General features: G+C 42.3%; 2 protein-coding genes across 2 annotated transcripts; one reads left to right on the top strand and one right to left on the bottom strand.

Moving 5' to 3' along the window:
• cactin lies at positions 1 to 10,120 on the bottom strand. The gene is made up of 10 exons (XM_084912581.1): positions 9,780 to 10,120; positions 7,016 to 7,619; positions 6,827 to 6,922; positions 6,507 to 6,652; positions 6,232 to 6,394; positions 4,399 to 4,513; positions 1,514 to 1,706; positions 1,213 to 1,335; positions 795 to 1,117; positions 1 to 698 (listed from the first exon to the last, which is right to left on the bottom strand). Exons 1-10 carry the CDS (start codon positions 10,082 to 10,084, stop codon positions 208 to 210), a joined length of 2,559 nt encoding a protein of 852 aa, XP_084768707.1. The 5' UTR covers positions 10,085 to 10,120; the 3' UTR covers positions 1 to 207.
• A 629-nt stretch (positions 10,121 to 10,749) lies between these two features.
• cdc34b (cell division cycle 34 homolog (S. cerevisiae) b) lies at positions 10,750 to 16,596 on the top strand. The gene is made up of 5 exons (XM_084913088.1): positions 10,750 to 11,551; positions 11,668 to 11,754; positions 12,188 to 12,285; positions 14,268 to 14,402; positions 15,048 to 16,596. Exons 1-5 carry the CDS (start codon positions 11,366 to 11,368, stop codon positions 15,256 to 15,258), a joined length of 717 nt encoding a protein of 238 aa, XP_084769214.1. The 5' UTR covers positions 10,750 to 11,365; the 3' UTR covers positions 15,259 to 16,596.
• Positions 16,597 to 18,509: the final 1,913 nt, after the last annotated feature.

Consider the following 18,509-nt stretch of genomic DNA (forward strand, 5'->3'; position numbering starts at 1 on the left):
TAAAAAGGAGAATGAAAAAAAATCTTTAATGTGTAACTTTTTGACTAAATTACAGTTTTGCTTTCTTAGACATCAGTACAGTGATTTGAAGCTTTAATACTGCTTTTCTAAGAGAGCAGCTAAAACAAAAACAACAAAGCACCTTTACTGTACAGCATGTGTAAAACCCAGTCACTGGCGGCTTTGGTCCGTACTGATCTGTGGCATTTATCTCCTGTAGCGATACCTCTTGAAGTGGAACCAAAGCTGGAAGATCCCATTGGCGAACTGACAGCGAAAGCCGTGTCGGTGCGAGTACTCCCACTCCCTGTTTACGATCTTAAAAGCAATGTCCTCGTACGGCGGGCCCGCGTGGAACCTTAAAATCCCAAAGTCCTTGTTGTCGGGACTGGGCTCGAGGAAGTACTGAGGCGTGGATCGCTTGTCGATCAAATCTGGATAGAAGATGTTGAACTTGTAACCTTGGACTATCTTAGGGGGAGGGTTGTCGAAGTCGTAATGTGTCTGGTTGTACTTGTTCCACTCGAAGCCTGTGTGGACCCTGTTGAAGAAGCGTGGTTTCCTGGGGCGGTATTTGTCTGCCCACAGGTACATTTTCCCAGTGACCGGAAACTCAACGCTGAACTGGGCCTCATCGTTGCCCATGCCTTCCTTGGCTCGTCGCACAAAGGCGTCCTCTGCACTTTCGCTGGCGTCACCTGACAGACAGAAAGTGGTAAAACAGTGAGGCTACAGTTCCCAATATGCATGGTTATACATTTCTGCAGTGAGGATGCTTTGCTGTCACCTCATACCTGTGACTTGGAGCTGTCTGCGTGCTAACTGCAGCCGGTGTGCGTCTTCCTCTGGGGTGATCGTGTGGGTGTCCAGCGGCAGCTCAGACTGCATGAGCAACGTGGGGCTGTAGCGACCCGAGTCATACTCCGCTTGGCTCTGCTGGATCAGGTCCTCCTCGGTCAGAACAGCCTCCACAACCTCATCCTTTTCCTCTCCATCCTTCTTGTCACCCTTTTCGCCACCTTCCTCATCTTGGTTTCCTGCTGTAGATGTGGACGGACCCTCCTCCGGCTCTGTTTCAGTGTTTCTCTTTTTCTCTCTAGTTTGCCCTCCTCTCTCACTGGAATAAGGAAATGTTGGTTTAGATTTTACAATGCACCTCTTGCAATATTGCAAAGAGGAATTTGCAACTCAGGTCTGTACATTTTAACTTACTCATCTTCCTCACTCCTAGGCTCCTCTTTGATGATGGGAAACAAAGGTTCACTCTCTACTCCCTGTTCCTGTTTCAGTTTGAACAACTTCTGACGCAACACCTCCTGGTGTCGTTCTCTCAGCCTACAGCATAAAAAGTTAGATTTAGTTTTAAACAATCAGACTCTTGAGATTACAAATCTCTTTTACAAGAGTGCCCTGGCCAAAAAAGACAGCAGTGTGATATTAAGTTGCATAAAGATGGGACTTAACTTTATTAAGCCAGCCAAAAACAGTGGGCATTGCCACATCATTGTCATACCTTGCTCTGGCCATGTAGACTTTGACCTGCTGCAACAGACTCTCCCAATAACCGATATCAAGATTGGATCCTCCAGCCCGAATCTTTGCCTCAATGTTTTGGTGCAGTGCTTGCAGCTGACTGTATGTCTTTCCTTTGAACACAGACTGAACATCTGTGCTCACAGCTGTATTGATGCCCTCACGACGATCACCTGAGAAATAAACGGATAAATGAATACAGTGGAACCTCGATTTACGAAATTAATCCGTTCCCGACGGTCTTTCGTAAGTTGAAGCACCCATCGCGCCTTTTGACTGAGACGATGCTGGCTGGAGACGAAGTTCTTGGTGGTGGAGGCTGAAGAAAGCATACGTATGCATGCATACATACAGCGCCACCACGGGGCAAACTGGCATAACATTAGGGTGTAAAGTTCTTAATTTTTTTAATTCAAAGATTAATCAGGCTTTAAACATAGGGAGGTAGTGCAACAGACACTGAAGTGCACGTTAAAGACCAAAGAAAACTATATTTTTATTAACAAAAAGTTTTAATCCACCAACAGCCCTGCCATCTAAAAACACTACAAGTAAAAAACAAAGGCAACAAAAACAACGTATTCATTCAGACATTTTTACACAATTATTAACACTTCAACTTTCTTTGTAATGTCTGCTTGTATTTTAAGAAGTATCGCATTTGGGTAAAAATATTACCAATAAATCAAAATTAGAGGAATAAGTGTATATATATGTGTCAGCTGTGTGCATGCATGCATGCATATTTTGTGCATTTTTATGTTTTTTAACTAATCACTTCTGCCACTTTCATCGCTTTTCGCCTTCTAAGGCACACTTTCACCTGAAGGTTGACTTGTTGCCGGCCTCTTTGTGAAAAATCTATCCAATGACATCTGTTTCTGTCTACTTTTCAAAATGGATCTGAAGTGGGCGAGTCAGACGTCACCAAAATGCTCAATAGCCCGAGCGGTAAAGTTCTTTTCAGGGTGATTTTTTTTCGACAAATCGGCCACCCTCTGAAAAGTGCAGAGAATGCACTTGATATCGTCCGATGGTATGACGGCCTCCTCCTCCTCCTCACTGAATTGTTGCTGTATTGATGAGTGCTGCATCGCCTCTAACTCTTGCAGCTCTGCCGTTGACAGCTCCTCTTGATGTTCATGCACAAGGCCGTTTATATCCTCCTCGTCAACCTCCAGTCCCAGGGCGGTGCCAAGATTTACGATCTCCTCAACCTCGACATCAGGTTGAGGTTCCCCCTCCTCTCCCTCAAAGCCTTCAAAATCTCGAAGGGCAACAGCATCAGGCCACAGCTTCCTCCAGGCAGAATTCAGCGTTCGACGGCTCACCTCCCGCCATGCCAAAGAAATCAACTTGAGGCATGCAACGATGTCGAAATGACTTTTCCAAAACTCCCTGAGGGTGAGCTGCGTACTCTCTGTTATGTCGGAACACCGTTTGAACATGTGTTTCGTGTACAGTTTCGTAAAATTAGAGATCACTTGCTGGTCCATGGGCTGGAGGAAAGGGGTTGTGTTGGGATGGAGGAAGAGAACCTTGATGAACGAGAACTCCAGGATGTCGTCCTCGAGGCCAGAGGGGTGGGCGGGGGCGATCATGGGGAGATCATCCCCCTTAAGGAACTTCTTCACAGCAGGGCCAAAGACCAAGTTGACCCATTCGACAAAGAACTGTCAAGTCATCCAGGCCTTGGGGTTGGACCTCCACATAACCTCGAGCCTCTCCTTTAAAATTTTGTGTTTCTTGAAGGCACACGGATTTTCTGAGTGGTACACTAGGAGTGGCACACTAGGAGTGGCTTGACCTTACAGTCCCCACTGGCATTAGCACACAGGGCGAGGGTAAGACGGTCCTTCATGGGCTTGTGGCCTGGCATCATTATTTCCTCCGCGATGATATACGTACGCGGCTGCATTTTTTTCCAGAAGAGGCCGGTCTCGTCACAGTTGAATACCTGCTGGGGGATGTAGCCTTCTTGATTTATAAGCTCCTCAAATTTTTTAACAAATTCTTCGGCGGCCTTGTGATCGGAACTTGATGCCTCGCCATGATGCACAACGGAGTGGATGCCAGTCCTCTTCTTGAACCGATCAAACCACCGATGCGATGCACTTAACTCTGGGGAGGTTGGGGGTGCCTCCTGCGAAGACCTTGATGCCGTTGGCTCATTGGAAGCTGCCTTACTTACTAAATCATTATAAATTGAAGACGCCTTCTCGCAAATGATCGTCTCTGTGAGGGTATCACCAATCTTTCCCTTGTCTTTAATCCAAACAAGGAGAAGACTTTCCATCTCGTCGTGTATGGAGGTCCTCCTTTTGGACATGATGGTGGTGCCCATTGAAGGTTTACCTGCTTTGATGACTTCTTTTTGTTTTTAGAATTGTTCCTATGGTCGAAGGATTTTGGCCATACTCACGTGCAATAGCACTAAGTTTCATACCTTGCTCATATTTATCAATAATTTCTCTCTTTGTTTTCATCGAGAGCACTTTACACTTCCTCTTTTCACTCGCATCACTTGCAGGCCTCATTTTGGATGAACGACAGGCTATAGGCTAATTGCTGTGTCGTTCAAGTGGAACAGCGAAGCGCAAGTACGGAAGCCAAGGGGTTGTCACATGATTCAGAAGGCATCGTGGGGTTTGTAGGCTCAGCCAATCAGAGCTAGCGAATTTCATTACGCGACCGTTTTGCCGTAACACGGGCAAAAATATTGCCGTTCAGTGCCTTCGTAGCTTGAATTTTTTGTGAAACAGGGTATTCGCAAGTCGGAGTTCCACTTTAATTACAGTAATTAAAAAAAGAGAATCATATCAGGAGAAAAGCCATTAGAGAGGGACAATGTGAAGGGTGTCCTACCAGGCCCTTTTCCAGAGGCCTCCAGTTTTCTCAGTTTGCTGATCTCATCCTCAGTGATGGTGGTCATGTCTCTCCAGAAGTCCACGTTCTTGCCCTGTTCCAACTCCATGTACACCTACCAGAACATTGCGCATGCAGTAATGTTTTAATTATGCTGCACTTTAAGATCAGTACATGTTAACATGCATCTTTTGACATGTTTACGGTAAATATGTGTTAAAACATAAATATAGATTTACACTAAACAACCTACAGCTGATTTGCCTCCTAATAGCACCTTTATTCTGTGACATTTATATTATTAAGACTTGAAGTGTGAGAGTTGGTCGCTTCCTAGGTGGCCATACTAGGTGGTAGCCTGCTAAGCATGAGGTCTGCTAATCTGAGTCCCTGAATTGGACCTCGCCACCATGTTTGAAGTGATTCTGACAAATGGAGAATTTTAAAGCAATTACCAATTAACACCATCTGCTGTGTGGATACTTACACTAATCTGTGCTCAGGTATTTTACAAAGTAAAAGTCAATATTTATGTTAGGACTTAACACTATCTACAGTGCTGTGCAGAAGTCTTGAGCCACCCCTTATCTTTATATCATTAATGACATTATTAGAAATGGAAGATTGGTGCAAACGTACATAGAAATACAGTATATAAAAGGCAAAAAATATACAATTCCAACAAGCTTGAAAGTCAGTATTTTGTATGACCAACTCTCTTAGACAGCTTTTTTGTAATACATAATAATAAGACTTGTAATAAGTAGTCTTCAGGAATAGTTCTCGAGGCTTCCTGAAGGAAATTCAAAGTCCTTCTTTGGATATTTGCTGCCTTTTGTTCAATTCTCTATGAAGATGATCCCACACTGCTTCAATAATGTTAAACTGGGAAGGCCAATTGATAGTGTGTTCGGGATCACTGTCATGAAGCCGTTGCCAATCAGATGCCTTCCAGCATTTTCATTTCCTGTGTTGATAATTCAGTCAATTCTGACTTCCTGTCCAACACCACTGGTTGAAAAGCAGCCCCAAACTATGACAGAGAGCCCACCATGTTTTACAGAATGTTGTGGACACTGAGTTTTAGACCTCCTCTGTACATGTTAATGACAATTTGAATGAAAAACTTCAAATTTGGATTCATTACTTTACAAGATCTTTTGAACAGATTCAGTCCAGCTCTTGTGTAATTTGCTATACCTAACCCGCTCCTCCCTGTTTCCCTTCCTCCCTTCCTTCCTGCCACCCTTCCACTGAGACAGTTCTTGACTGAAGTAAAGAAATGTGCTGTGGAGTAACAAAGTGCCTGAAGATTCAATTTCAAATTGGTTATTTGCCAAGTTGTCTGTCGATGATAAACATGGCACAGATCCATCCCTTGCGTAAGGTAAGGTCTCTTTTTATGCTCGAATGATTCATGGTGGCTTAACAAACAAAGATTCCTCTGAGAAAGGTCAGGTACAAGGACTGGACTGAAAATAAGCAAAATAGGTGCCAGTGATCAAAGAAGAGCACTGAAAGGCCTTCAGGAAGCCAGGAGAACTATTGCTCAAGAGCACTTAAAAAATGTCAATAACATCTAACATCAGGAAGCAAAATATAAAGAAACGGGATAGTTTAAGAATTTTGCACAGTACTATAACATGAGATTTCATAGCAGTAGCTCATAACGCAGTGAGTGATGTTATGTTTTACATACAGTCTAAACTTGACACTACAAATTGAGCTGGGTTTTTAATATTGTATCTCTATGGGCATATTATGAAACACTGTATTAAAATCGGTCCTTTCATAAACAGAACTTTTACACTTTATTTAAGCACATCTACAAACCTTTATGTCCTCTAGCAAGTCGTCCATGTCAGTGACCGTGAGCCCATTGAGGAACGTGTATGGTTCGTGCATTTCCACTGCCAAATCATCATCTTCTGCACTGATGTACTTCGCCAAAAGGTCGATCGGCTTCGCGCGGCCGTCACGGATTCTAATCTTAGACCTGCAGAGACAAAGAACAAGGGTGTGAAGCAGGGTTAATTAGATAAATAGATGTAGAAGGTGGAGGTTTAAACAAACTGATCCAATCATAGTGGAGTAAGAGCCACACTAACCTTAGTTTGGCCTGATGCAGATGGAAGTTGTCTTCCTGTTCAGCCCAGGTCTTGAAATATTCTGCCTCTTTCTCTCTCTGCAGCATTTCCAACTCCTGCTCTCTCATGGCCTTCTCTCGCTCCCGCTCCAGACGCAGCTGCTTCACCTACATCAACATAAAGTTGGTGTATAAATATGTCGCTCCCAATCTCTAAACTTAAAACTGATCCTCCATGTTTTGCCTGGGAACTGAAATTCGATCCCTTTTTTAAGCTTTTGTATAAAAAGTCAGGCACTGTGTGAGCACTAATGTGGAAGATTTTTATCCCACAGTTCTTACCTTCTGCAGCTCTCTACGGTTCTCCTCCTGAATACATTTGTTCCTTTCTTTGAGCTCTTTCTCTCCGAGATGACCGATACCTTTCTTATCTAACGCCTGAGGAAGCAAAAAGAACCGTGGATGGGATACAAGGTCTCAAAGGCAGGTTATGACAGGCAAATATCCAAACTTTTGCAGTCAGGAACTCACCTTTTGCCATTTAAATGTCCCCAATAAGTTGTTGTCCCCAAAAGGATTGTCTGCATTGGTGTATCCCAGGTACTCCTCACTCCAGCCCATCTTCTCTCTCCTTTTCTTCTCCTTTGCTTCCTTCTTTGCCAACCTTCTGGCCCTCTTCTCCTCTGGTGTCTCAAGAGCTTTCATCATCTCCTTCTGTTTTTTCCTCTCCTCCTTTTCCTTGAGTGCGCCTCTCTCGCAATCAGACTCTGAGCTCTCAGATGACTCACTCGAACTGAAGCGCTGCTTGCCTCTGCCCCGGTCAGACTTCTCTTGGCTTCTCTTACTCCTCCCGCGCTCCCTGTCTTCACTTTTCTTCCTTCGCTCTCGACTTTTGTCGCTGTCTCTGCCGCTGTTCTTGTGCCTCTCTTTCTCTCTGTCCCACTCCCTCCTCTGTCTGTCTCTTGGTGGACTCCCTCTCTCAGGACTCCTTCTTCTTCTCCTTTCTCTGTCGCCGCTTCCATCATGGGAGTCAGAACTGGACTGGGATCTTCCCTTTCTCCTCTCTCGGGATGTTGTTCTATGACTCTCCTGTTCCTTTCTCCTCCTTCTCATTTTTGTATTATCTGAATCAGGACTGAGACAGAAAGTGTGATTTAATACAGTAACTGCAGGAATACAATATTAACTACAGAAGAACCACATAACAGGAAACTCTGAAAGTAAGGTCCCGTTGAATACAGTTAAAAACCTATTTTTTATTATTATTATTATTATTATTATTATTACATGCAATGGAGTTACCATAACAAGTTGATATAGGGATTATATCTACAGAAGGTCTTTTCATTCACATAAAGACTAACACTAACGTCACTGAACATCAGCATCGCTATCAGTTGATTGGATTACTGTGCAGCAGCCTGGCACTCAACCAAGGATGGGACAAACATCGATACAGCAATATACTGTGCACACTAGGGCTGCCACGATTAGTCGACTAGTCACGATTACGTCGACTATCAAAATCGTCGACGACTGATTTAATAGTCGAAGCGTCGTTTGAAGCTTTGTAAGATCACAAAAGACGCAGGAATAAGTAGTAGGATTTAAGAGTGTAATAACGGACTGAAACAGAAGATGGCAGCACTGCATGTACAAGGATGCCAGCTGCCGTTAAACCCCGAAGAAGAAGAAGAAGCTCTGTCCCAGAATTCATAGCGCAGCCCAGCTCAGTTTCCAACAATGGCGGCAGCTAGTTAGTTTTAATGTTACTCTTATTATTCTTTCTGGGTCACAAAATAAACGTTTAACATATTTTCAGGCGAGAATGTAGCTGTGTAAACCTCAAATATCTGCTCAGTTTATCAAGACACCACATATTTTCAAAAGCGCTCCGACGTTTTCGGAGACGTCTGTTACCCACTAGCTCGATAGCTCGCCGGGGGCACGGCTCACCAGAGCCGTGAGAGCACCGGACTCCCGGCAAATCGTTTTCAAACCCACCGCCGTCTTTCGCTACTCAGGTTAAACACAATATATAAGTCACTTAGATAACTTAAAAATGTTATTGTTTGGCTTTTTTCAGTATTTTATTTGTTCCTGAGTAAATCGGTTTGGCTGAGATTAAAGTTTTTACACAGCTGAATAAACGTCAAGCAGACAGCTGATTATCAGAAGTGTGAGATGCTCGAGAATTTACTCCGGTGTCCTGTTATATTTTAGATAGCAAGGAGTTTATTAAACTTCACCGAAACAATCTGCAGATTTCATTAAAATTTAATAAACTATCATCTTGTCTTTATTTTTAGTTAGCACATACCTTAAACACTTAAAGCTGTAAGCTAATGATAGTTATATAAGAGCAGATGCTGCTGGTGCAATAAGCTGTACGTTTTACGTCCAATGGATGATGATCTGATTAGTCGACTAATCGCAAAAATAATCGGTGACTAGTCGACTATCAAAATAATCGTTTGTGGCAGCCCTAGTGCACACATCTCTTTTATGTATATTTTATGCAGTGACAACAAACCTTATGCTGTACAATGATTTAAACCCTACCTACATCCAATCAAAAACCATACAGAACAACAAAAGATTCAATTCAGAAATGTAATTTGCTTTTCAAAAAAGAAGGGTTAATTTAAATTTAATTCCGGCAATACATTTTTAAAAAGCTGATATTGGGGAGAAAAAAAACCCTGGTGTTCTAATAAGATGCCTTCTCCTTGGGGAGGGGACCCCGAGCTAGACCCAGAACCCACTGAAGAGATTATACATCTCACTTTGCCTGGAAATGCCTCAGTATCTCCCAGCAAGGACTGGAAAGTGTTGCTTGGGAGAAGGGTGTCTGGAATACCCTGCTTAGCCTGCTGCCACTACAACCTTCGGATGATTGATTGATGGATAGACAGAATATCTACGAAGGTCTCACAGGCATGTTGCCTTCTAGTAAGCAATACTGCGCCACACGCACTGGTGGTATGAATTCTTCAAATAATAAAACAACAGACACATCTTTTTTTCTTCCTTTTTTAAATGTAAGGCCTTGCTCAGTTCTGCAAGTCAACATCAAATTATATTTAGCGCCTAAGCAAAAGCATAGATGCATGCTGATTCCTGGAATTCCCCCCAAAAAGAATAGTTTTTGTTGATGTCCTTTCGCTGTCGCAATTCGGACAGAAAAACGTTACGTTTACGGAGTCACTCGATGTGTTCAAATGAGGCCTGCTACTACCATCATAATATATAAAATCCCAAGTAAGCAGCCAACTCCGCTTCGCAAAGCGATTACCTTGATGACCGACCCTTCGACCTGTTCATCTTACTCTGAGTCTCTCGCCTCCGGTCGCTCTCCGAGCCGCTGCTGGAACCAGAGCGGCCCCTGGGCTGAGGCCGACGTCGGGCCGGAGAGCCATCGCTGGAGTCCCGACTGCAGGATCTTCCCCTACCACGAGCGGCCGTTTTCCCGTCGGCAGACCGACTGTGGTCTCTCCTCTCATCTGGGGATCTAGACTTGTTTCCTCTTGACTTGTTCGGCCGATCTCGGCTCCGACTTCTGGACTTGGAGGGAGCCCGACGTCGAGACTTGGAACTCATTGCGAACTTTCTCTCAATAGGGGGTCCCAACACCAGTTTGTCGCATAAATAAGATGTAACAAATGGGCCTTTTTAAGACATATTATGTTTGCACCAGGTTAAACGGCACTGGAACGATTAAACAGCAAATAATGTCAATAATTCACATTTTTAGGTCATATTTTAAAAAGTAAAATATAAAATAAAACCGTTATATTTTTAACTAGTTAACGGGGCAGCAAAAAGCCCCCCTCGAAGGGGCTTTCTGTGAAATGGCGCGTATTATTTACGTCACGAGAACCTTGAGAAAAATAAACTAGAAACAAATGCCCCGCTGTTTATTAACTGCTGTTTTTATGAAATCCGCACCCCTCCTCGGAGTACCATCTGAATACAACTGAGAACCGTCAGTGTGTTGAAATAATTTCAGGGTGAAAACAGCTCAGAAGCACGAACAATATTTGGCGTTTTTGTGACGTCAGAAAGTGGCAAATGCAGTTCCCTAAATTCCCTCTCAAATAAAATGTTAAAGAATTATTGCTTTAAAAGCTATCATTTTTTCTGGGTAAATGTAATTTTATATAAACTTATGTAATAAGACAGTTGAATGCGTCACCACACGCCTTCTTTGCTGCTCTAAAGGGGAAAAATAATGTTGACAGGTGGAAATTGGACTACAAATCCCGCATATCACAGGGCGCCATTGCCTGTTTGTAGAGGAAAGGGGACTCCTTTCAGCAACATTCTTCTCTATCCTGTCTTCTCTTATGGCCGTATGAGCTATATTTTCCGGCTGTTGCCGTAAAGAATTCATGGGTTTGGGTATATAGGTGTGTTTTCTGTCCTAGCCTGGCTCTTGTATGCGGTTAGGAAGTATTCGCGCCGCGCTAGGATCGGTTCGATCTGGTTGGTGAGGTAGGGCTTGTTAGCTAGCTCCCATTAGCCTACAGCTATCAGTAGATTTACGGCTTATATCCGCGGCTGTTCTGCCAGGTAGATCAGCTAAAGCTGGAGGCGCGGGTCTGACACAATGGTTGGTCAGTTGCAGATTTCTCTGAGTGTTGACATTGGTAAATAATTCCTCTGTTTCGGGGACAGATCAACGCCACCTTTGTTTGGCTCGAGCACAGCCTGACACGTTTGGCCTGTTTTATTGTCTCGGTACTGTTGTTGTTGTTTTCGGGGTAGGCTGCTTGGCTTATTAGGCTAACTTTGCCGTGTTCGCGTGAACAGAAGGAAACTGTACGCTGTTCACTCCAGAATATCCCGACAGCCACCCAGACCACCACCAACAACAACATTATGGCGCAACCCGACGCCCCTCATGTAGCCAGTTCACAGAAAGCACTCATGCTGGAACTGAAGAGCCTTCAGGAGGAGCCCGTGGAGGGATTCAAAATAACACTGGTGGACGAGGCTGATTTATACAACTGGGAAGTGGCCATTTTTGGACCACCAAACACTCACTATGAAGGGGGATATTTCAAGGTAAGAAAGCCAAAGTGGTGTGATTACTTCACTTAATGTAATACAATACACAGGCTTTACTGAATGAATAAAGGTTGCCACACAATTCAAGCCCCAAAGGTCTCTTTTTGTCCTAGGCTCGAATCAAGTTTCCTCTAGACTACCCTTACTCCCCTCCGGCTTTCCGCTTCCTCACCAAGATGTGGCACCCCAACATCTATGAGGTAACAACTTGACATACTTGAATGCCCTCCCACTGCTGTTTGTGATGGGAGCAGCTGTCCTAGGCTTGCCTCATGATTCATATGATCAAATACCACTTGCATCATGGGGCCCATTAGACCCATTAAAAAAATGTGTTTGTTTGTTTTTGAAGCCTTTAATGGATCAGCGCCACCATACATATCTGAGCTGCTGACATATGTTCCCTTAAGGTGTTCAACCCAGCTGAAAACATCAGGCAGTCAAGCTCCATAATCTCTCCGTAAGGGGGATTGGCTTTTTTTTTTTTTTTTAATTTATTTATATTTTGTGTGGTGTGTTTAGTATTTTTATACAGGACTTTATCAGATTCTTGTTTTTTAAAAAAGTGCTATATAACTAAAATTTGACTGAATCACATTTGAAGGAGCTTTCTTTCCCCTCTGTGTCTTTTAGAATGGAGATGTGTGTATTTCTATACTGCACCCTCCAGTGGACGACCCACAGAGCGGAGAGCTGCCTTCAGAGAGATGGAATCCCACCCAGAACGTCCGGTTAGCACTCCCTCATTATCTCTCATGTCTCTCCTTTCTTTGGTACCTCCTGTCTTTGTCCTGTCTCAGCTACTTCAATAATTTACTTGAGTCAGAGTCTTATCACATGACGTCTTCATTGGCTTCTTTTTACTTGTATCTAGAAACTGAATCCATATGTGGGCATTCAATGTATTATACACCTTGTTAGTTAAAGCAGTTTGAGTCGCCTGTTGTTTTTTGCAGTATGGAGGCATTATCATTCAGTAGGTAGAGGAAGATATCCTCCTTTATACTGTTTTATTATAGTAGAAGTACATTATTATGCATTGCTTTCAGAGCACAAGTTATTACACAAAAATACAAAAGTCACCATTTCTGAACATGCTGAACATTCAGTGACAATCTTAGCGTTGTTTTGCGTTGTTGTCTTCGGACAGGGGTCGGCAACCTGCGGCTCCGGAGCCACATGCAGCTCGTCCTTATAGTGCGGCTCCGCGTGGTTTGGGAAAATAAATTCGAAGTATTTAGCTGAAGTGTATTTTATTTATGTTAGTTCTTTTTTAACGTGTAGTTCTAAATTGTTAGATTATTGTGATATTGAAATATAAAAATAAAATTATATTCTATTATTTCTTCATCGCTCAAAATAAGCGTCACACTCGCGGAAGCCGGTATACCCGCAGAAATGCCGTGCATTTATCGAGACTTTCAACCCCAGATCGGCCCATTATGGATCTTCGGATCCACATTATGTCAGCAGCTGTTCTCCACCGTGAACTATGTTAAAACAAACACCGCTCACGCCCCACAGATGACAGCTTACAGTCTTGCGTAAAGATGAAAGTGACTTCGTACAGCCCCGATTTGCAGACGCTGTGCGCAGAGGTTCAGGAGCAGAAGTCCATTGTAAACATACCGCGGCAGACCTGACGATGTTTGCATGAACATGCTTTTCAGCATCTCTTTATTGACCACTTTTCACACACGGTTGCTGTACGCACACAGACGGCTGCAACTTTTCAGCTCACAGCTCGACACACACCAACAACAGCATAGATCGCACAGACGTTAAATCGGCGAGGCGTGATTGCGGGTGCCGCTCAGGTGCGTCCGCCTCCCCTGCAGCGGCGCTGCAGACCACGCCTTGCCACACACATTAACCAGGTAAAATACATATTTAGGCAGAATTTTGTAAATATCTATTTTTCTTTTTTTTGGGTTTTTTTTTAGCAGCATAGTGCTTTTTTTCTCGATAATTTTTTTAAAAGTCAGGTCAAGGCTCCAAAAGCCCAAAGGCGATATGAGGGTGGCGGCTCACAATTTTTGTTTGCTACATGGATCATTTTAGTTCAGCTGCGTGTCTTTCCTCTTGTTATATTTCTTTAAGAGTTCAAAATGTGTTAATTACATAAATAAAATGTAGTTTTTGCTGTAGCACTTCATGGATTTCATAAGCAACACACCTTAGTTGTTCACACAAAGTATAAAGGTAAAAAACAATATATACAGTGTTATCTTCATTTTAGATGTCAAAAAGTATTTGCCAGTGTTTTCTTTTGCGTGGAAACTGGGTCCAAATGGCTCTTTGGGTGTTAAAGGTTGCAGACCCCTGTCTTAGGACAACAATCCTCCTCAACCTTGTTTAAATAAGATTTACAAAGGCGTAGAGAGGTCTGTTTTAATCAAAACAGTCCAGTGTTCTAGTTGCTCATTGTTTTATCCAGTGCGAGTTACCTCACTGTCATTTACAGCATTTTTGAAAAATTTCAAATAATCTATTATCTGCCAGAATAATTAGCATTATATCCATAATTGGAGACTCTTTATCCATATTTCTAAATTCACCCAATACTAAAATAAAATGTGTTTTTAAAAAAATAACATAAGGGAGAAAGTAGAAATTAGTTCCTTTTTTTCTTGTTGTTTTAATTCCCATAACTTGTGTGTTCATGTCCTGCAGTAGATGCCACGCTGACTGCCACCTTTGTGTTTGCTTCCAGGACCATTCTGCTGAGTGTGATCTCACTGCTGAATGAACCCAACACCTTTTCTCCTGCCAATGTGGACGCGTCTGTCATGTACCGCAAATGGAGAGACAGCAAAGGCAAAGACCGGGAGTATGTGGAGATCATCAGGTAAACAGTTTGCATGATTCACAGTTAAAAGAAATGGTGTAAACTCACTCGCTGTGCAAAACAAAAGTAATTTCATGTCAGATGTATCCCGTAGTTATAGAGAAGATTTTACTGATTCAAAGGGTCAAACTAATGCCTTGCATCAAGCAGAGAAATACAGCTGTAGTGATTGTTGAAACAGCTAAAACTGTCCAGTGCATTATTAAAACTTGGTGAACCGCCATTCTTCTGGGAATAAATGTGTTCAGAAAATAAAAATCTTGAATGTTCAAAGCTGGAGTTCACTTAAACATTTGGCAAAATCAAATTGCCCAAATTGTGAAAGAGTGTTAGCAAATCCGCTGCAGCTGTTTTTAAGTGCCCAAAAAAACTTAAAAACAGCTGCAGTGGGAAGTACCTTGGAGGCGACCTAACCAGATGACTGTTGTGGGTGTGTGGACTCTGTACTCTGAATGTTACTTGTAAAATATTGATAGCATAAAAGTAAAATTTTGCACGGCTTCATTCATGTAGCAAAAGATCAGCTGACTGTTGGCGGATAAGGTGGGAACTTTTCTTCAGATTTGGTTGATCTTTTATGGAAAGACAGAAAATGATAGTAAATCTCCAGCTGTTTGTAATGACGCCACTCTGATCTCCCCTCAGAAAACAAGTGTTGGCTACCAAGGCTGAAGCTGAGCGCGATGGCGTGAAAGTGCCCACTACGCTGGCGGAGTACTGCGTCCGCACACGCGCCCCAGCCCCCGACGAAGGCTCCGACCTCTTCTATGACTATTGCTACGACGAAGACGACGTGGAAGGCGAGGATGGCGACTGTTGCTATGACGAAGACGACTCGGGCAATGAGGAGTCCTGACGCGCTTTTTTGCGGCACCCCGATCTTAGCTGACGTGTGCTACCCTTCCTCTCTCTGCCCGGGTTGCCAGATATTCTAGGTTTACAACCAAGAAAGATTGGAAGCTTCCCTCCTCTAAACCAACACAGAGCTTTTTTCCTCTCGCCTCTGAATGCGTCTTGGAGGTTGAAATTGATGCCTTGCTGAGGAAGGCTCTGACCTGGTAAGATTTGCACCAGCACAAAAGTCACCAGTTTCTTCAGTTTTTATCATCACCTAAATCCTTACTTTGAGGGGGAAAAAAAACAAAAAAACATAACTCTCAAATACCCTGCCGAGTTTCTCAGTCCCATGTATAGTGTAAGGTGTTGTGGGGTTAAAAAAACAAACAAAAAAACCCAACTGTCAACAATAGCAACATTTGCACTGGTGCAAACACTTCCAAACATTTCTCAGCCTGTCTTTTGCATATCTTTCTTTCCCTAATTGTAACTGGCTATTGCTCGCTGCTAGTTGGTCACAGTGATGAACAGAAGATTGAGGACTTCAAACAGCACGTTTGCTGTGCTGCAAATATTCTGTTTTTTGTTTTGTTTTTGGGTTTGTTTGTTTTTTTTTCTCCCCTCTCCCAAGTGTCACAGTCTGTTCCGCTTTGATAGGACAAGACCTTAATTGTCACATGACGATGTTTTCAAAGTTCCTGTGCATGCCGGAACTTCTTTTCAAAGCTTTTTGTCTCTTTTACTGGTGGACCGTTTATCTACGTCATGATCCGTGTGATGACAAAGACTTCAACAACAAGGACTCTCTGCCCAGAGGACCGGCTGGCTCAATCGGAAGGTCAAATCCTCACGTGAACTTTTTTTTTTTTCTTTTTTTTTTCCTAACATGAAGTTGATCTTTGCCGTGTTTTCTTCTGGTTACTGTTGGATGTATTTCTCCTGTCATTTTAAGTGTAGGTTTGTGTTATTTGAAGTAGTTCAGATTAAGAGTTGTGTAGGATGATCACGAGGGAGTTGTTGGGGCGGAGCTAATTATTGATCAGAATTGCATTTCTCCTCGGGGGAGGTCACTCGCTGATGGGCCCCACTTGACCCAAAGACCAAAAGAAGTGTGTTTTAAAGAAAGCCCAAAACATTTGGTAACTGTTTGTCGCACTCTGTTTGCTCTTTGTGTTCTCTCTTGCAAGCTTGTTTTCATTTTACTGTTTTCTTCAGATAGATGTTATGCCTGTGTTTTGTTTTTTTGTTTTTTGCTTGAGAATGAGTTATGTGATGACGAGATTATTAGGTTTGATTGACAGAAACAATTGTAGGTATTGTCTCATAATCTATGATCCCACACTTGTCAACAAGGTTCTTTCTTTTCTTTTTTTTTTCTCCTGCCAGTCCTCGGAAGTGAACAAGACCATCATGTTTTATTCTTCCATTGCTATTCTGTCTTAGTTGAGATTGGACTTTTTTCTTTTTCTTTTTTTTTCTTTTTTCAAGAGTGTGTGTGGGTGTGCTCTGTGTGAACTTTTTCATCAGCAATATTGATTGTTTTAATTAAATTGGGAAGTCATACTGAATTTCTCAGGATAATGAATTACATGTGACACAACAATTGAGAAAAAGTAACTATTTTCCTCTTTCGGTGGTCTTCAGTGTTGGTTTGCATCTTTAACAGGAACCGTGACAGATATGCACATATAGCTGTATGAATGATTACTATGTTGTTTTATTCACCTGTGTATTTTTTTTTTTTTTTCAGCTATTTAAAAACTGAAAAAATAAAGATTTATTTGGAAGAAAAAAAGACCCACAGTGCTTTTTCTTCTGTTTCACTTGATTTGTATGCCTGCATTTAAACGGGTTACTTTTTGTATTTTAAGAATTTTTGATATTTTGGTTTTATTATTAGTAAAGCTGCATAGCTATTTATAAAAAAAGGTTATTATAAGGTAAAGGCTGCTTTTTCTTCTTGATTCCTTAATACATAATTGAGGCGATCGTGGCTCAAGAGTTGGGAGTTCGCCTTGTAATCGGAAGGTTGCCGGTTCGAGCCCCTGCTCGGACAGTCTCGGTTGTTGTGTCCTTGGGCAAGACACTTCACCTGTTGCCTACTGGTGGTGGTCAGAGGGCCCAGTGGGTCAGTGCGCCCCAGGGTGGCTGTGGCTACAATGTAGCTTGCCATCACCAGTATGTGAATGTGTGTGGATGGCTGGATGACTAAACGTGTAAAACGCTTTGGGGTCCTTAGGGACTAGTAAAGCGCTATACAGGCCATTTACAGGTTTCATGTTGGAGCATGTTGGACTGTCATGTTATTTGCCACTGCGTGTCGAAATCCACTGATTTCACAATAGACTGCACCTTTTGCTTCACAAGTTGTGTGCAGCAGCTCTCAATGTGAAGATATATTTTTATTTATTTCTAGTTTATTATGTTATTCTTATTTTGTACACTTCTGCGTACTTTGTGCTACAGAAACAGTTATAGTACCAAAACTTTTTCTGGAGACGTATGCTTATGCTTTTCTTTTTTGTAACTTTCATCCATTCACCTGATTGGTGGGAATCAAACTCAGCAGATTTAGACATGACTGTAAAAGACAGTGATATAAGCAGACTGAGTGGTATAGAAACAAGCAGACACACAAGCTGACACTAATCAGAAACTGCTTTGAATATTTCAAATATTTTTAAGCATTTCAGGCAAAATCTTCACATTTTCTGCATTCACTTTGCTTTTTTTTTTTTTTAGTTACTGTTGCCTCACTTGATATTTTCTCTTTTTCTGACTATACTCTATAAACTGTAGAGATGGTTGTGTGGGAAAATCCCAGTAGACCAGCTCATCTGGGACCAACAACCAACAACTATGTTACGTTCAGAGTCCCTAAATCAAATCAAATCAAATCAAATCAATTTATTTATATAACTTTTCACAGGATAAAAATCACAAAGTGCTTCACAGTAATATAAAACAGAAATACATAAAATACATTAATAATAAAACACACAGCACAAATCTAATTAAAAGCCAATCTAAATAAATGAGTCTTAAGCTGCTTTTTAAAAGAATAAATACAATCAAGGCAACGTAATGATGGAGGGAGAGCATTCCACAACCTGGGGGCCACCGCTCTAAAAGATCTATCGCCTCTGGTTTTAAAATATGTTCGAGGGACTACGAACAGCCTTTGATTAGAAGATCTCAGGCTGCGAGAGGGAGCGTGGGGTTCTAAAAGATCAGAAATGTAAGCAGGGGCATCACAATTCAAAGCTTTAA

This window comes from Perissodus microlepis, chromosome 18 (genome assembly GCF_051167445.1).
Source record: "Perissodus microlepis isolate ML-2025 ecotype Zambia chromosome 18, ASM5116744v1, whole genome shotgun sequence".
Taxonomy (NCBI): Eukaryota; Metazoa; Chordata; class Actinopteri; order Cichliformes; family Cichlidae; genus Perissodus; species Perissodus microlepis.